This window comes from Zootoca vivipara, chromosome 6 (assembly GCF_963506605.1).
Source record: "Zootoca vivipara chromosome 6, rZooViv1.1, whole genome shotgun sequence".
In the NCBI taxonomy this organism is placed as follows: domain Eukaryota; kingdom Metazoa; phylum Chordata; class Lepidosauria; order Squamata; family Lacertidae; genus Zootoca; species Zootoca vivipara.
In genome coordinates this window covers 10,683,889-10,701,901 of record NC_083281.1, presented here as the reverse complement: position 1 = coordinate 10,701,901, position 18,013 = coordinate 10,683,889, and the positions used below count along the sequence as shown (strand labels likewise).

Sequence of the window (18,013 nt, the reverse complement as noted above, 5' to 3'; positions counted from 1 at the left end):
GGGTGGCATATAAATTATTATTATTATTATTGTTGTTATTATTTTGCCATGTGTTTCATATGGTCAGAGTGCTGCTGCTGTGACCCACCTTAGATTAGGCCAGTAGTGAGTACCCAGTGGTTTAGAGAAGGGGCTGTGGCTCTGTCCCGCGGCCCACCCCTTTGCCCCAGTTTGGACCACAAAGCCATTTTGCCCAAGCCACAGCCACCTACCTTGCACCAGGCACCATGTGCAATGTTAAGAGCCAGTGTGGTGTAGTGGTTAAGAGCGGTAGACTCGTAATCTGGGGAACTGGGTTCGCGTCTCCGCTCCTCCACTTGCAGCTGCTGGGTGACCTTGGGCTAGTCACACTTCTCTGAAGTCTCTCAGCCCCACCCACCTCACAGGGTGTCTGTTGTGGAGAGGAGGGGAAAGGAGATTGTTAGCCGCTTTGAGACTCCTTCGGGTAGTGATAAAGCGGGATATCAAATCCAAACTCTTCTTAAGTGTGGGGCAGGGAAAACCCTGGCTTAATTTTTTTATTTAAAAAAACCCACCATGTTTTATTCATATACCACCTTTTTCTCCAATGTGGTTCTCCGATCTCTTCCCATTTTATCCTCAAAACAACCCTGTAAGTAGGTTAGGCTAAGACGGTGAATGCTCCCCAAGATGAGCTTGGGGGCTGAGTGGGGGATTTGAGCCCTGGTCTCTCCCAGGTCCTTTAACTGTTACGCTGTGCTAGCTTGTCAGTGAGAGAGGGACACAGGAACCTGCTATATACGAAGCCAGACCATTAGTCCCTCCAGCTGCCTGCTCTGCATGCTCTGGTTGGCAGAGGCTCTCCAGAGGGGACAGTTCCCAGTCCTACTTGGAGATGCTGGCAGAGATTGAACCTGCCCACAAAACAGGTAATCTAACCATTTAGCAAGCTGGAAGGAGGTTTGAGGGCCCTGCTGACAGGGAGTGTCCGCTGAGCCCTGCAGCTCCATGCAGAAATAGCCCTTTGAAAGGAGCTTTGCAAGTGGCTGCCAGCTCTCACTAAGACCTGTGCAGGCAAAAAAGAAAAGAAAAAGGTCACCTGGCTTCATTGGGAGGTCAGGGGATTGGCGGTTGAGCAGCCCCACCCACCTGTCAAACTCTGCCCACAAGTGCTGGGGTAAGGATCCAGCTTCCCGCTCCTGCCCCAGAAGTTAAAACGGAGCAAAGTGCATCACCCAACAGTAGTAGAACATGGTTTCAGATTGTAGTTTGTTGGCGGTAGAAACACCATAGTTAAGCACATGAACGCACGCCAAGCCATATTTTACTAAACTGTAGCTGCACAAACCATGGTTTAGCATTAGGTGGGAATCAAGACATGGTTTTATACCATGGACAAGTTCATGGCTCAGCATTCTGCAGCACTCGATGTCTCGTAAACCTAACGCCTGCTTCCCAGAGCTGTTCACTTGCTGCCTGCAGAACGGCGTCTGAAACAGGTGCCAGTTCTGCAACATGGATTAGATCAGGGGTTCCCAAACGGGGGCCTGCAGCAGGGCACATGTGAAACAAGCAATTAAAGATCAGCCCCGGATCTAGCACAGCTGACAAATCATTCTGCGGTCCACCAAGCCCCCTTGACCCTTTTCAAGTGGGGCAGGGAGTTTGGGAACCACTTGGTTAGGCGCTGCTGCCGTTGTCTATTTTTAAAAAAACGAGATGTGCGTATCTCTAGCTAGCGCTTAACTATTGATGGGAGTTTTAGTCCAAAAGAGGTTAGCATCAGGTTGTGTGTGCATTTGCCACCATTTTCACTGGGTGGACCTCAGCCCCGGGGGCTGCTCTGTGGGATGCGGTCCTGGAAGAGGGGGGATTGCCACCTGGGATGTTGATGCAGCAGTGGGCGGGTGTTTTTTTTTTGTTTTTGTTCTGTTTTTGCCTTTGTGCTCCTCCTACTTCTCGCACCTCACAGCGATCCCATTCCTCTCCTAAGTGTGCAAAGCTGCACAAATCCCCACATGGTCCCCACTTCTGGATTCTCTTTAGATGTGGCCAAATTGGGTGGTGATTGGTGCCAGGCCTATGGAGCTTGGCCATCTCTTCCCCCCCCCCCACTCCTCTAGGGTAGATTGGCTCCTCCCCTATCTGCACTATGATCCCACCCCATTAAAATAGCCACCTTCCAACAGGAACCAGAAGAGGGCGCTCTGCCTCTTGTTGTGTGTCGCTCTAGGCCTTTCTCCTTAGCTCTGTGGAAAGCGTGTTGTAGCTCTTCATCCCTTGCATTCTCCCTCACCTCTCTATGGTTTGGGGCGGGTTGTCTGCTGTGGATCTTGCAAAGCCAGTGGTCAGAACACCTTTGCGCTTCCTGAAACAGACAGCCCATGTGCTGACCTGGGGAAGCAACCAGAGTGAACTGACCTTCAGCCAGGGTTTTTGTTCGACCCAGTCGACAAAACACGGGGCATTTTGATTTCTAAATCATGATATTTAAACCTCTAATTCATATGGTTCCTGAAAAGGCACACAGGCTGATTGCTCGATTGCTTGTGAGAATTTGAAAAGTGTTGGTCCCCAACAAAGTAGCTACCGTTTGGCTTCCAATAATATAGATCTGCAAAGATCTGCGCTGTCTGGTGACTTTTTAGTGGGGCAGATTCAAGGGGACACATAAAACCCATCCCCAACTCGGGGCTACTTCATTAGTAGGACTGGCCTTGCCCCATCATGTTCCCACTGCTTTGGTCTGCAGAATTGACTATCCCCCCCCCCCAGGGCAGCACCATGTTCGTTCCACATTCCAATCTTTTAGCAAGACAGCATCTGTTCTCTGCCTTGATTCTATCGTGCTTAAAAATGTTCCATCCTGACATGTAGTCATTACACATCTTGGCTTTTGAAACTGTTTACATTCTTCCTTTATATTTTACTAGTTTTATCATGTCTGTGGATTTTATAGCTAGTCTTTTAAGTGGCATACCGTATTTTTCCATCTATAAGACCCCCCCAATGTATAAGACGCTCCGTATTTTGGGGGACTCAGATTTAAGAAAATGGGGGGGAGATGGTCCTATGTATAAGACTCCCCCTATTTTTTGACATCAATTTTTAGGGGGAAAACCTAGTCTTATACACGGAAAAATGTGGTACATATTTTGCTGAATAATGAACCTATAATATTGGAAGCTGGGGAATACGGGGTGTTAACAGGAGGAGTTGCTCCTCTGGTGGGGGTAGAGATGTGAAGGCCCGGAAAAAAACCCGGAAAAATTCAGAAAAAAACGGTTTTTTCCTGAAGCCTTTTTTGTTTTTTCCCAAAAAATTGGAAAAAAATGAAAAATAAAAGATTGTGGAATGTTTTATTTTAACATGATGAATAAAATATTTTAAGATAAGGGGTTCAAGTATTTTATAAATCATTTTTTAAAAATATGTATGGTATCAGATTATTCTAATTTCTGTGAGGACAAGCAGGTCCTAGGTTACAAACTGAACTCTCCAATGCAAGAACAAGATACTGTGCATTTCTTCCTTTAGGAGGTGCTGTTGTCACCAGAAAAGAAAAAGGTTTCAGTTTTGGTTTTGCATGTGTGTGGTATGCATTGGTTCTGTTCCTCTTCACTAGGCCTCAAAGCACTGGAAGAAAATATAGAGCAACAAAAAGGGCCTTAAAGTATATGTATTGTTGTGGCAATCAGAGAAGTGTTATGAAAGAAAAAACGAAATGAAAATATTTTAAACATTAAATGCTGTAAAACAGTCTTTAAAAAGTGAAATAAACTAATTTAAGCATATAGTAGTAGCTAAAGTAGTTAACAGACCACACACATCAGTGTGAGGAAATATATAAGGTCTCATGGGCAAAACATGGGAAGTGGAGTAAGTGTGTTGCATAGCAAACAGTGATGAATGACAAGTTAAATGTCAGTTCCCGTTTGGATACACTATATTTTTAATATGCTAGTTGTGATAATTTTATGCCCATTAACATTATCCATAGTTATATTTTATGTTTCTAAAGTAACAGAGTGACTTTTAATCTGGAATAGAAAAAAGAAGTGCTAATGTAGCATTTTTTCAATTTTTCCGAAAATTTCTGTCCCCCCCCCCCCGGGGGGGGGTCTCCGAGCTTCAAAATTTCCGGAAATTTTACATCTCTAAGTGGGGGACACGTCATGTTCCTTCTGGGGTGGTAGGTCCACCTTTGTTCCCCACCCTGTACTCTGCTCTCCCCCGTGGCTCCTGGAAGCTGTCAGAAATGCAACAGCGGGCACAATCCCAGAAATGGCTTTGACTAGCCGGCTGAACCAGGCAAGGGGAGCCGATGGGTCTCAAACCCTCGGTGAGTTAGGAACCTCTCCTCCATGTGAAGATAGGCTCCAGTGAAGGGAGCAGACGAGACCAAGGGCAGGTCCAGCGGTCAAGATGGCAGTTTCACAAAGTGGCTCACACTAAGCAACAACAACTGGCTAAGGACCGCAATACCTCGAGTACTGCCTCTCCCTATATAAAATGACCCATTCATCATCTGAGGCCCGTTTTTGTGCGCCTCTCCATGTGAAGTCCAGAGGGTGGCAACACGAGAACAGGCCTTCTCTGAGTGGCTCCCCATTTGTGGAACGCTCTCCCCAGGGAGATTCGCTTGGTGCCTTCATAATACACCTTTAGGCGCCATGCAAAAACATTCCTCTTCTCCCAGGCCTTTGGACGATTAATATTCTACAGCCTTTTAAATGTGTTTGTGAGAAGGGGGAGGGCATTCCTGTTTTGTTGTTTTGTTTTACTTAATTTTCATGTTTTTATCCTGTATTTTATTCTGTGAACTGCCCTGAGATCTTACGATGAAGGGCGGTATGCAAATCAAATAAATAATAGAACAACATAAATCATATGGAATACTTAACATCAGCAAAACAATCACTATTAACAAAAGAACTTTTTAAAAAAGCTAAAGAGCACAGCCACAACAAAAAAAGTCGTAATATATGATTCACAAAGCACTGCAGCACTCATAATCCACAAAACAATGCTAACAGCATTAGCAAACCAGCAGCCGTAATCACACTAAGCCCCGTTGAATTTGCGCACTCCCATGACTCACAACCTTCCACTTAGTTCATCACATGCACTTAATGCTCATGGCAGCCAACTCCTTTCTGAAGGCTGCTAGGAATGGAGGGGAGGTGGGAAAAGCCCTTGGTGGTCCTAAAGTCTCACGCTATCTCCAAACATAGAGGTAAAACCTGGCTAGTGGGCCGCCCATAGCCTTTGTGCTCCATAAATGTGCAATGTTGCAATACATTGGTACCTCGGTTTATGAACACAATTGGTTCCGGAAGTCTGTTCATAAACTGAAGCATTCATAAGCTGAAGCGAACTTTCCCATTGAAAGTAATGGAAAGTGAATTAATCCGTTCCAGATGGGTCTGCGGCGTTCATAAACCGAAAATTCATAAACCGAGGTGTTCATAAACTGATGTTCCACTGTACTTTCCTGCGGGCTTTCCGCAGTGCAGTAACTCTCTCTTTCTCCCCCTCTCAGCACTTCCGCCATGTCGCTGCTTTACGAATGTGTGAACACAGTGATTGCAGGTAAGGAAAGACATTGCCAAGCACGCCGTTATTGTTTACCCCTCCTGGCTTGCGTGTTTTGCGCCACACCAATTTAAATTCCCTTTCCTTCCCCTCCCCTCTCCTCCAGTGTTGATCTCTCTCTCCTCGGGGATGCCCAACCACAGTGCCAGCATCCAGGTACAGTCCCATCTTGGCCTCCCAGCCCTCGCGGCAAGCAGCTGAAATTTTGCTGGAGTGCAGAGGGCTTCCCTTGATTGCTGAGGGAGGTGGGAGGTGTCATGCTCTCTGCCTCTTGCAAAAAAAAAAAAAGTATCTTAATTTGTGCGTCATTTCTTCACAGCTCTGCGTCCAGAAGCTAAGGATACTGATAGAAGATTCGGACCAGAACTGTAAGTCTTGGGCCTGGGGGGTGGGGGTGGGGGGAAGTCCTTGGCACCAGGGGCAAGGGAGGGGACACCCTTAAAATCCTGCTAAATACAGTAGTACCTCTACTTACGAATGGAGCTCCGTCCGCCATCTTGGATGCAGTTGAGATAGGATTTTTTCTACTTACGAATTTTTAGATAGGGTTGCTTCAACTTACGAATTTTTTCTCCCAATGCATTCCTATGGGATTCGACTTACATTTTTTTTCGACTTACAAATGTGCGTTCGGAACGCATTAAATTCGTAAGTAGAGGTACCACTGTACTAATGTGAGTGAGCAGTTGCATCTGGCTTAGTCATATTATGATTATGATTGATTGATTGATTGAATTTATATACCGCCCTATACCCAGAGGTCTCAGGGCAGCTCACAAAATAAAATCAAAATATAAAATCACAAAATGCATAATAAAAACAACAACCCAATAAACCCCCTCCCCCAAGAAAACCCACATTTAAAAAGGGCATAGGATGTCAATCAAATCAACCAAAGGCCTGGTTAAAAAGGAATGTTTTTGCCTGGCGCCTAAAGGTATATAATGAAGGCATCAGGCAAGCATCCCTGGGGAGAGCATTCCACAGACGGGGAGCCACTGCAGAGAAGGCCCCGTTCTCATGTTGCCACCCTCCGGACCTCTCGAGGAGGAGGCACACGAAGGAGGGCCTCAGAAGGTGATCTCAGGGTCCGGGTAGGTTCATAAGGGAAGAGGCAGTCCTTGAGGTATTGTAGTCCTGAGCCATTTAAGGCTTTATAGGTCATGCTTTGACTAGACCTGTTGGAATCCACTGGGCTTTCCCAACTTGAGTCCGTTGATTTCATGGAATCTACTCTTGAGTGCAGCTCAGCTTCTTGGGCTTCCACCGCTACCCCTAGAAAGCTTATTTGGCCTTTGTGTGTGTGTTTGTGTCTCCTCTCCACATAGTGAAATATCTGGGGCTGCTGGCGATGTCCAAGATCCTGAAAACCCACCCCAAATCAGTCCAGTCCCACAAGGACCTCATCCTGCAGTGCTTGGACGATAAAGACGAGTCCATCCGCCTCCGGGCCTTGGATCTTCTCTACGGGATGGTACGTTCACATGCCGCCGCAACATAATGGAGAAGAGGTCTTAACTTTTAGAAATATAGAGAGCATACCCTAAAACCCTTAGGAGCAATGCAGCAAGAACGCCATCCTTGGAGGCAGGAGGGAGGTCAAGCTGGGGAAGGTCCATGGCTCATTAGTAGGGTGCCTGCTTTGCATGCGGAAGGTCCCTGGCTCAATTTCTGACCACTCCCAGATAGGACTGGGAGAGAGCTCCTTCTGAAACCCCAGAGAGCTGCTGGTGGTCAGTGTCAACCGTACTGAGTTAGATGGGGCCAACAGGGCAGCTTCCTGCATTCCTAAAGCAAACCATGATTTGTGGGGTGACAGATGTTGCATCCAGAACACTCTCAAAAGCAATCGAAGGCATTCATACAGGCGTGTAGAGTTGGAAGGGACCCGCAGCTTCATCCAGCCCAGTCCCCTGCAATGCAGGAATCACGGCTCAAGCACCCCTGGCAGATGACCACCCAGCCTCTGCTTAAAAGCCTCCAAGGAAGGAGGGTCCACCACCTTTATACTGTTGGGCTGCTCTTAATGTTTCATTGGATTCTCCTTTCTTGCCATCTGAATCTGTTGGTTGGGGTCCTTCCCACCAGAGCAGCAGAAGACAAGCTACATTCTACATTCCATGGGACAACCCTTGAAGGTGGCCATCTTCCCAGCTCTCGGTTCTCCTCTTCTTTAGCCAAAACATCCACAACTCCTTCAGCTGCTCCTCAAAAGGCTCCAGCTTGTCAATATCCTCCTTAATGACTTGCCCCTCCCTCCCCACCAACCCGGTCTCTGTAACTTCAGGTGTCCAAGAAGAACTTGATGGAGATTGTGAAGAAGCTGATGATCCACGTGGACAAAGCGGAAGGGACAACCTACAGGGACGAGCTGCTGACCAAAATCATTGACATATGTAGCCAGTCCAATTACCAATACATCACCAATTTTGAATGGTCAGTATTTCTGTTTACCTACAGGGCTTCACACATTTCATCTAATACATGTTCCTCTATTTCATATATTACCATTTTCCTCCTGTTGCTCAAGTTTCAAGTCCTGCTGCCGATTTGATTATGATATCCTATATAATAAAGTGCAAGTGTCTCTGCGTCCAGATTCACTGTGTCCCGTTTTGCGCGCTAATGCGCATGTGCCCCAGGGACACAGGGACTGGACGAAGAGACTTGACATACACGCTCTCCCCACCCCTCTGCCAACCGCCGCTCCCCACCGGACAAGCACCTCACTGTGCTTGCGCTAAAGAGCGAGGAGGAGGAGGCTGCTTTTCCCCCCTTCCCCCCCTACGCTCCCCCCCCCCGGTGACCAGCAGACCAAGGGGGCAGGGAGGGGCGCCGGGGGAAGCCGCGGGTTCTGCTATCCGAGAAGGGGCTTGGTACCTTGGATGCCGGTCTGGTGGGACATGACGGCAAGCAACCGCCAGGAACCGCCGCCTCTCGGGCTGGGGGCAAAGGCAGGAAGCGGCGCCGGGTAAAGAGAGCGTGTAGACCGGCCCGGGGCGCACACATGACGTGCCGCCGTCACTCAGTGCCTTGCTTGCCTTCGCCCCGGCGGAGGCTCCTTCCGGCCAGGCAGCGGCGCCAGGACTCGGGCTGGAGACACTGGGGAAGCGGCAGAGTCCCTCCACGCCGCCCGCCTCCTCCTCCCTCAGTGACGGGGCGTCCGAGGCGGCACGAACAGGCAGCCAGGCACTTGCACGGGCAGCCCCTGATCCGAGGACGGGGTCCTCGCTGGGTACAGCAACATGGCGGCGCTGTGTCCAGCGAGCTCACGCTTCCTGCGCAAGCCCGGGCTCTGCCGTACAGCGCAGGCCCTGTCTTCAGGTACAGGGATCCCCGATGGTCGGCGGGTGTCGCAGGTGGGCGGAGACTGAGCAAGCACCTCTGCAAAGCTGGGCTGGAGAGGAGGGGACCCTGGCAGAGTTGCTCGCTCCCCTGGCAGGCAGGAAACCATCTGGGGAAGACCTCCCAGTATGTTCTAGCACCCGTTTACTTAACGGGCTGAATGACCACTAGTTCTTCCATAAATTGCCCATTGTCTCGACCTCTTATTTTCACTGTTAGCTTTGCCAGTTCCGCATAGTCCATTAATATTAAGAACCGTTCTTCTTTCTTTGGACTTTTCTTTCCAGTTCTGCATGTATAAGGTTCTGGCTGGTGTTTCTTGCATTCATAAATAAGTTAATCATCTTCTTTGTGACCTCTGACCCAATTATCCCTAGAAGAAAAGCTTCAGGTGGGGGCGGGATAACTAGTTTAAATATGTTTTTCATTTCGTTTTGATTACATTTTTTTTTAAGGAAAATACCATATCTCAGTGGTAGAGCAACCCACCTTGTGTGCAGCAGGTCTCAGGTCCCGTCCCCAGCAACTCCCATTAGGGCTGGGAATATCCCCTAAACTAGAAACCCTGGAGAGCCCCTTTCAATCACTGTAGACCAGGGCTTCCCAAACCTGGTTCCCCAGCTGGTTTTGGACTACAACTCCCATCATCCCTAGCTGAAGAATCAAGTTTGGGAAACCCTGCCGAAGACAGCCCTGAGCTTGAGGGACCCAACAGTCTGACTTGGTCTAAGGCCCCTCCTTGTGTTCTCGTGATCCAGGTACATCAGCATCCTGGTGGAGCTGACCCGCCTGGAGGGGACCCGCCACGGCCACCTCATCGCCTCCCAGATGCTTGACGTGGCCATTCGTGTCAAGGCCATCCGCAAGTTCGCCGTCTCCCAGATGGCCATGCTGTTGGACAACGCCCACCTCCTGACCAGCAACACCCAGCGCAACGGGATCTGCGAGGTCTTGTACGCCGCGGCCTGGATCTGCGGGGAGTTCTCCGAGTAAGTTCCCAGCTGCGCTGTGGCATCTGTCACGTAGGAGCTCCTGCAGACAACCAGTGGGCCTGCATGATGGGAGTCAAGAGAGCGACAGGTTCCCCAGCCCTTCTCTAAGAAGCAGTGTTTTCTGTGGGATGTCTGAGATGAAGAAGTGCCTCTGTTGAGCAGAGGCATTCGCTCTGCTCTTCTTAGACCATGGATGGGGAACATCTGTCTGGGCACTCCCAGATGTTGCTGGTCTCCAACAACCAACATAGCCAGTTGCCAACTTCTGTAAAGACATGGTGCCAGTATCACCTGCGTTGGGAGGCAGTTCCTTGCCCTTGGGGCCACCACCACAAAGGCTGTCTCACGAACCACCAGGGAGGCCTCGCAACTAGGAGAGGTCCGAGTTCTCCCCTTGCTGCCTCTTATGCTCGGAACGCCTCTTGTGGTTTCCTCGCTTTCCCTCCTGGAAGAAGGATTTGGGACACCCCGTCTCTAAGCACCTTCTCCCCCTCCTCAGGCACCTCGAGGAGCCTCACCAGACTCTCGAAGCTATGCTGCGGCCCAAGGTCACCACGCTGCCTGGCCACATCCAGGCTGTGTACGTCCAGAACATGGTGAAATTGTATGCTGCACTCCTGCAGCAGAAGGAGCAGGCTGGCGAGAAGGAGGTGGCGCAGGAGGCGACACAGATGATGATTGAGCGCCTGCCGCAGTTCGTGCAGAGTGCGGACCTTGAAGTCCAGGAAAGGGTAAGCAAAAATCCTCCCAAGATCCCATCTCTTCTTCTTCTTCTTTTACATTATCATTTGTTATTAAATTCCCCAAATTTCACAATTAGACTTCAAATCAAATAATTGCATCGATTCATAAATTGGCTTCCCATCCCCAACTTCACAGTGTTCAAACCATTTTCTTTTTCGTTTTTGCTCAAATTAAAGTTTTCACAATAAAATAAGGTTATATCTAGAACAAATGAAGTCAGAGATATCGAAAAGGAAAGAGAGAAAAACGCAGCCCTTTTCATACCCTTTTCTACTGTGATATATCAAACTCTCATCTATTGCAGAATCCCACTAATACAATTACTGTATCGTTTTTCTGCTGCTGCTGCTGCTGCTCCTATCTCGAATCCTGCCCACAATTTCACTTGACTATCATACTTTTTCATATAGTCCAAGAAAGGCCTCCATTCTTCTGTAAAAAGCTCATCATTTCGATTTCTTAATTGGCTTAATCTTAATCTATTGGTTTAATGTTAATCTATTGGCTTTGCCATTTCTGTTTAGTCTTATTAATTTTAAAAACCACTCTACCTTCGTTGGAACCTTTTCTTCTATTCATTTCTATGCAAATAATATTCTAGATGTTGTCACATACGTAAATAGTTTGGTCATCTTCTTCAAAATGTCTGTCCCTATTATGCCTATAAGAAAAGCTTCTGATCTTTTTAGGAATAATCCATTTAAATATCATCTTCATTTCACTGTATATCATTTCCCAATAGCCTTTAACTTTTTGCATGTCCACTACATATGAAGGAATGACCCTTCTGTCTACTTACCGTTCCGAGCACTTACCTGGCACATTTTTATACATTTTGGCTCATTTATTTGACATTAGGTACCACCTGTACAACATTTCAACCCTCTGGCTAAAATCAGTGTTTGCCAAACTTGGGTCTCCAGCTGTTTTCGGACCAGAATCCCCACCATTCCCGACCACTGGTTTTGCTAGCTAGGAATGAAGGGAGCTATTGTCCAAAAACAGCCAGAGACCCAAGTCTGGGAAACACGGAGCTAAATCAACGAGAGTCTCCCTCTTTCTTAACTTTTATAAATTTCTTTTCTCTCGTCAGGCCTCTTGCATCCTCCAGCTCATGAAATACATCCACAAGCTTCAGATCAAAGAGGTCCCCGTAGCCGAGGAAGTGATCGCCTTGTTCGCTGGGGAACTCAACCCCGTTGCACCCAAAGCCCAGAAGAAAGTGCCCATTCCTGAAGGGTAAGAGTCTCTCCGCCCGGGTGACGGCTTTGGATCTCGGGGTTCTTGGCCTGCAGCCTTGCCTATCTCCCAGCCAGTCTGAGAGGAGTGAAATTGGGGGAAGGCAGAGCAAGGAGTCTTAGAAAGGGCAAGGAGGGACAGTGCAATTTCTGTGTTTGCAGCAGGGTCAGAACTGCCGCAGTGCACGGGGCTGCCTTTTAAGGTGGTCCAGAAACCATGTTTGGTTCCAAGCGGGTTACATTCCAGTTGCGCAAAAGGTGTGTGCACTCCCCTCTTGTTGCCTCCATAAACACCTCTCTGTTCCCCATCCAGCTGAGCAAAGAAGGCACATTAACAGCTCAAGGAAACATCCCAGCTAGGCAAAAGCAGTCCAGGAGGGTGCAGAGTAGCCCTGTGGGAGGGTCCTGAGTAGGGCTGGATCATATATCACCCCAAACCGTTTTGAAGTCTGTATCATGATAGCAGTTTTGAAATTTTTGACCTGGCAATATACTGTAAATCGTGTGTGTGTGTGTGTGTGTGTGTGTGTGTGTGTGTGTGTGTGTGTAGCCAGCCAAGGCCTCTACATATTTCAGACATCATGCTATATCGGCATATCGCAATGTTTAGCTGGTGATATATTTTGACATTGAAAACCAGATATCACCCTGCCTTGAGTTTCCGTAGCCCTGAACTGGAGAAATGATAGTGTTGACTTGAGACTGGGTGTGGTGGTGGTGATGGTGATTTGCCCACCCTTCACTCTAAGAACCCAAAGCAGGTTGCAACAATTAAGAAAATCGCTCAAAGCAACCTAAAATCACAGAAATAAGATGGAGTTATAGAACCGTAGACTTGGAAAAGACCACAGGTGTCATCTAGTCCAGGCACGTCCAACAGGTCTATCATGATCTACCGGTAGATCACTGAACATCTGTGGTAGATCACTGGTAGATCACTGGCTCCCCTCAAAGAAGCTCAACAACTTTGACTTGAACCCCTAAAAACAGGCTTTCCTCCCTTAAAAAAGCTCAACAACCTGAACCCCCAAAAATGGGGTAGATCACTGCCTGTTTTTAACTCTGTGAGTAGATCACAGTCTCTGGGGAGTTGGCCACCCCTGGCCCAACCCCCTGCAATGCAAGAATCTTTGCCCAACATGGGGCTTGAACCCGTGGCCCTGAGATTTAAGAGTCTGTTCTGTTGACGAGAAGCTATATAAATCTAACTAGAATTAGTAACTTTTTGAGTAATCAACAACAAGGGCAGCTTGGTAGTGATACGGAGGCTCTCTCCTTTCCCAGCTTGGACCTTGATGCTTGGATCAACGAGCCTCCCTCGGACAGCGAGTCTGAGGACGAGAAGCCCCGGACCATCTTCCACGAGGAGGAACAGAGGCACACAAGGCACCGGCAGCCTGAAATGGACGAGGAGGAACTGAAGAGGGTAGGCTGGCTGCAGAACAGGGGTGCTGGAGCAGTTCATAGAGCGAAAGAACTGTAGAGTTGGAAGGGACCACGAGGGCCGTCCAGGCCAACCCCTTGCAATGCAGGAATTTATTATGCCCGTCATGTAGGCACCGTGCCCCTCAGGCTTACGTGAGGTGCCAGCACTCTGAATTGGGCCCGGAAACTGATTGGCAGCCAGTGCAGTCGGGCCAGGATCGTTGTCCCAGCAAGCAACCTGGCCGCTGAATCCTGCACCAGCTGAGATTTCCGAACTGTATTCAGAGGCAGCTCCATGTGTAACATCCTGCAGCGATCTAACCTGGAAGTTCCCAGAGCCTAGACAACAGACGTTAGGCTGTCCCTGTCTGGATAGAGACACAGCTGCGCCCCCAGCCAAAGCTGATGTGGAGCGGGGTTGGGGAGGCCATTCGGATTCTCCTTTTTAAAATAAATGAAGCCGAGAAAAATGTTCTAATAATCCTCAATATTTTAGATTTTTTAAACCCACTGCTGTGCCCCTTGTCTCTCCCTAAAGCGCCGAGAAGTCCGGAAGCAAGAGCAAGCGAACAACCCATTCTACATCAAAAGTTCTCCTTCCCCACAGAAGGTAAGCTGGTAGTCCTTGTCTGGTAGTCGCAAGGGACCCACTCTAGGGTGGTGGGGGCCCCCTCTCTTAATGGCAGGGATCCTGCTGTTGCTTTTGATAAGCCACACGGGGCCAATGTTGGCACACGACATCTCTTGTTTCCCCACCTGATCTTCCTCCCTCCATCCCCACCTTGTCCAGAGATACCAAGATAGCCCCGGTGTCGAGCACATACCTGTGGTGCAAATTGACCTCTCCGTTCCTCTGAAAGTTCCTGGTAAGAATTCTGCCAGTTTTCCAGCATTCCACGCCAATGAATGGGGCCCGGTGGGTGGAGCTGTGCAGATGAGCAGCCTTGAGTCTCTGCTTCCCACTTCAGATGCTGGGATCCTGAAAGGGCGAATACACCTGGCTTCCATTTCTGCAGCTGCTAAAGTTGGAACAGCCACACAAAGAGGGCATGGCTGGCTTTTAAAGTCCATTAATTTCAGTGGGTCTCCTCTGAGTAAAAACTTTAAGCGTTAAAAGCTTCCCAATAGAGGGCTGCCTTCTGGTGTCTTCTGAAAGTTGTGTAGTTCTTAATCTCCTTGAATCATAGAATCATAGAGTTGGAAGAGACCACAAGGGCCATCCAGTCCAACCCCCTGCCAAGCAGGAAACACCATCAAAGCATTCTTGACATATGGCTGTCAAGCCTCTGCTTAAAGACCTCCAAAGACATATGAGGGGTGGGCGTTCCACAGGCAGGGCACCACCACCAAGAAGCCCCTCTGCCTGGTTCCCTATAACCTCACTTCTCACAATGAAGGAACCGCCAGAAGGCCCTCGGAGCTGGACCTCAGTGTCTGGACTGGATGTTGGGGGTAGACACTCCTTCAGGTATACTGGGCCGAGGCCGTTTAGGGCTTTAAATGTCAACACCAACACTTTGAATTGTGCTTGGAAACGCACTGGGAGCCAACGCAGGTCTTTCAGGACTGGTGTTCTATGGTCCCAGTCACCAGTCTGACTGCTGCATTCTGGATTAGTTGTCGTTTCCAAGTCACCTTCAAAGGTAGCTCCACGGAGAGTGCATTGCAGTAGTCCAAGCGGGACCAGAGCGTGCACCACTCTGGCGAGACAGTCCGCAGGCAGGGAGGGTCTCAGGTGGAGCTGGCAGACAGCCACCCTGGATGCAGGATTCACCTGCTCCTCCATGGACAGTCCAAAGTGACACGCCCCCACCCAAGGCTGCGTACCTTGGCCTGTGTTTCCTTTCAAGGCTGGTGCTCAGCCCACTGCCCCTCTTGAGAACTCTCTCTGTCCCTCCCCGCCCATCAACGCAGGCTTGCCGGTTTCTGACCAGTATGTGAAGCTGGAAGAGGAGCGCCGGCACCAACAGAAGCTGGAGAAGGACAAGAAGAAGAAGAAGCAGAAGAAGCAGGAGAAGGAGAAGCGGGGCAAGCACCACCGGCGCCACAACTCGCTGCACACCGAGAGCGACGAGGACATTGCGCCCGCACAACATGTGGACATCATCACAGAGGAGATGCCAGAAGTAAGCCCTGGCAGGAGAGGGCGGCACCCACCCTGTTCTTCCTGGTGTTTGCTGGCCCTGGGTGGATCGGGAAGCAACCTGGTTACAAATCCTGATGGGTGGTGGTGGTAGTAGTAGTAATAATAATAATTTATTTTTTATACCCCGCCCATCTGGCCGGGTTTCCCCAGCCACTCTGGGCGGCTTCCAACAGAATATTAAAATACAATAATCTATTAAACATTAAAAGCTTCCCCAAACAAGGCTGCCTTCAGATGTCTTCTAAAAGTCTGGTAGTTGTTTTCCTCTTTGACATCTGGTGGGAGGGCGTTCCACAAGGCGGGTGCCACTACCGAGAAGGCCCTCTGCCTGGTTCCCTGTAACTTGGCTTCTCGCAACAAGGGAACCGCCAGAAGGCCCTCGGTGCTGGACCTCAGTGTCCGGGCAGAACGATGGGGGTGGAGACGCTCCTTCAGGTATCCTGGACCGAGGCTGTTTAGGGCTTTAAAGGTCAGCACCAACCCTTTGAATTGTACTCGGAAACGTACTGGGAGCCAATGTAATTTTAGCATTTGTACCCCGCCCATCTGGCTGCGTTTCTCCAGCCACTCAGGGGGGCTTACACCACATTAAAATTTGCAAAACATTAGACATTAAAAATTTCCCAGAAAACTAGTTAAGCTCTTACTGTCAGGAAGTTCTTCTCGAGGTTTATTCGGAATCTTTCTTGTCACTTGAAGCCATGGATTCAAGTCCCACCCTCCAGAACAGGAGAAAACAAACTTGATAACCCCCTCTCTCCGTTAAATGGTCACTGCATAGATTTTAAAAGAGGGGGGGGGACAGGCAAGGTAACAGCAGGTAAGATTCATTCTGATGGTGTGGTTTCAGGCTTGAGGTTGATAGCTAGCTGGTAAAATGGTCATAACTTTTTAGCAGCTAAGGATGCCTGGGGTGCTCACGCTGTGCTAAACGCAGGTGGATCTGGGGGTGGGAGGGAGTGCAGAAATAGAGGGGCTGTGGTCCCCCCCCCAGTTGGAGGCAGCAGCGCTTCTGCATCACAGGGAATCACAGGGAGAGTTGCTGTTGTGCTCCAGTCCTGCTTGCGAGCTTCCCGTTGATGCTTCCCGTTGGCCACTATGAGAGCAGGTGGCTGGACTGTAGAAGGACCCCCTTGGGCCAGATCCAGCAGGCAAATTCCTACATTCTTAGTCTGGCAAATGAAATCCTGCTTCAGCAGTATGGTAGCGCAGTCCTTATCTCTTGGTTCAGGGTGGTGGAAACATGTTTCTGACTTTGAAAACATTCTGTTGCTGTGGCAATGGAGGGTAGGTCACCAGACCCCCCTTTTCCCCCTTGGAGGTCAGCACCTCTTTGACCCACTCCCTCTTCTCTTGTGGCTTTTTCCCCAGAATGCTCTGCCCAGCGATGAGGATGACAAGGACCCCAACGACCCCTACAAGGCTCTGGACATCGACCTCGACAAGTAAGGAAAAATCTGGGCTGGCATACTTCCGCTTTCCTGGCTAGCGTTAAACCTTCCTGCTCTCTGGGATGCTTCCACATCAGAGTGCAAGGAACCTTTGGCCAGCCGGGCATTTGCTGAACTACAGCTCCCATCACCCCCAACCATCAGCCATGCTTGTGGGGGCTGGTGGGAGTTGTAGTTCAGCAATACCTGGGGGGCCCTACTCTTGGTTGTAGTTCATCGATATTTCATTCATTTGTTTCAGGTATTTAGGTGGAGAGATGGAGATTGCTTAATATTCCAATTTCTAAGCCTTGCACATGAATTGTGGGTGTTTGTGGGGGGGCGTTTAAAAAAGAAAAGCATTACTGAGAATGAGAATGATTCAAATATACAGTGGTGCCTCGACTTATGAAGGCGATCCATTCCACGGCGCTCTTCGTAAGTTGAAGTCTTCAGTTGTCGAAGCGCCCGTTTTGCGCATGCGTGAAGCACAATTTTACACTTCTGCACATGTGTGGACCACACGCGTGCTGCTTCTGCACAGGCGCAGAACACACGCACGATGAAAAGACTTCTGGGGTTGTCAACTTTGTAAGTCGAAACCTTCGGAAGTAGAGTCATTCGGATGTCGAGGTACCACTGTAGACCGCTTGCGAGTATGGCAAACCCTCCTTTATGTCACATATGACCTCGGGTGAGTGTGGTTTGGGGCAGGCAATGACCTTGTGGGCCAGATTAGGGCCAGGGGTCACAGGTCATGCGCCGCCCCGCCCCCAGCCTTCACCTTGTGGGCTTAGCTTGGTTTAGGTGGTGAAGCCATCAATTTGGACACTTCCATTGTGTCTTTTAAAAGGCTAGCTTTGCTCCACAGGTTCTTCCAGCTCTTCCGTTTGTATGTTCTGTGAGGCATCCTCAGAATTATTTTGCATTTCTCACTCCCTGTCTCTTTCCCTCCTGCTTCTTCCATTCGCACAGTTGCTGTATTCTGTCGTCTTGTGTATTTTATTTTTATTTTTTTCCTGTCTCCCTCTCTTTCTTTCTCTCTGTCTTTCACACACAGTCTGGTTTCAGGGAAATCGGCGAGGTAAGCGCTCCCTTCTCCCTATCTCTCTCTCTCTCTCACTCTCCAGTGTATGG

At 49.1% G+C, this 18,013-nt stretch overlaps 1 protein-coding gene across 1 annotated transcript in view; it reads left to right on the top strand.

Moving 5' to 3' along the window:
• The window catches only part of AP3D1 (adaptor related protein complex 3 subunit delta 1), a 51,356-nt gene that overhangs the window by 19,933 nt on the left and 13,410 nt on the right, over positions 1-18,013 (top strand). Inside the window, exons 9-21 of the mRNA XM_035117870.2 lie at positions 5,504-5,553; positions 5,663-5,712; positions 5,876-5,924; positions 6,885-7,030; positions 7,844-7,992; positions 9,660-9,890; positions 10,393-10,624; positions 11,731-11,876; positions 13,160-13,301; positions 13,839-13,910; positions 14,091-14,166; positions 15,215-15,426; positions 16,818-16,891. Of these exons, the coding sequence (XP_034973761.1) occupies positions 5,504-5,553; positions 5,663-5,712; positions 5,876-5,924; positions 6,885-7,030; positions 7,844-7,992; positions 9,660-9,890; positions 10,393-10,624; positions 11,731-11,876; positions 13,160-13,301; positions 13,839-13,910; positions 14,091-14,166; positions 15,215-15,426; positions 16,818-16,891 (1,629 nt within the window). The remainder of the gene's footprint in view (positions 1-5,503; positions 5,554-5,662; positions 5,713-5,875; positions 5,925-6,884; positions 7,031-7,843; positions 7,993-9,659; positions 9,891-10,392; positions 10,625-11,730; positions 11,877-13,159; positions 13,302-13,838; positions 13,911-14,090; positions 14,167-15,214; positions 15,427-16,817; positions 16,892-18,013) is intronic.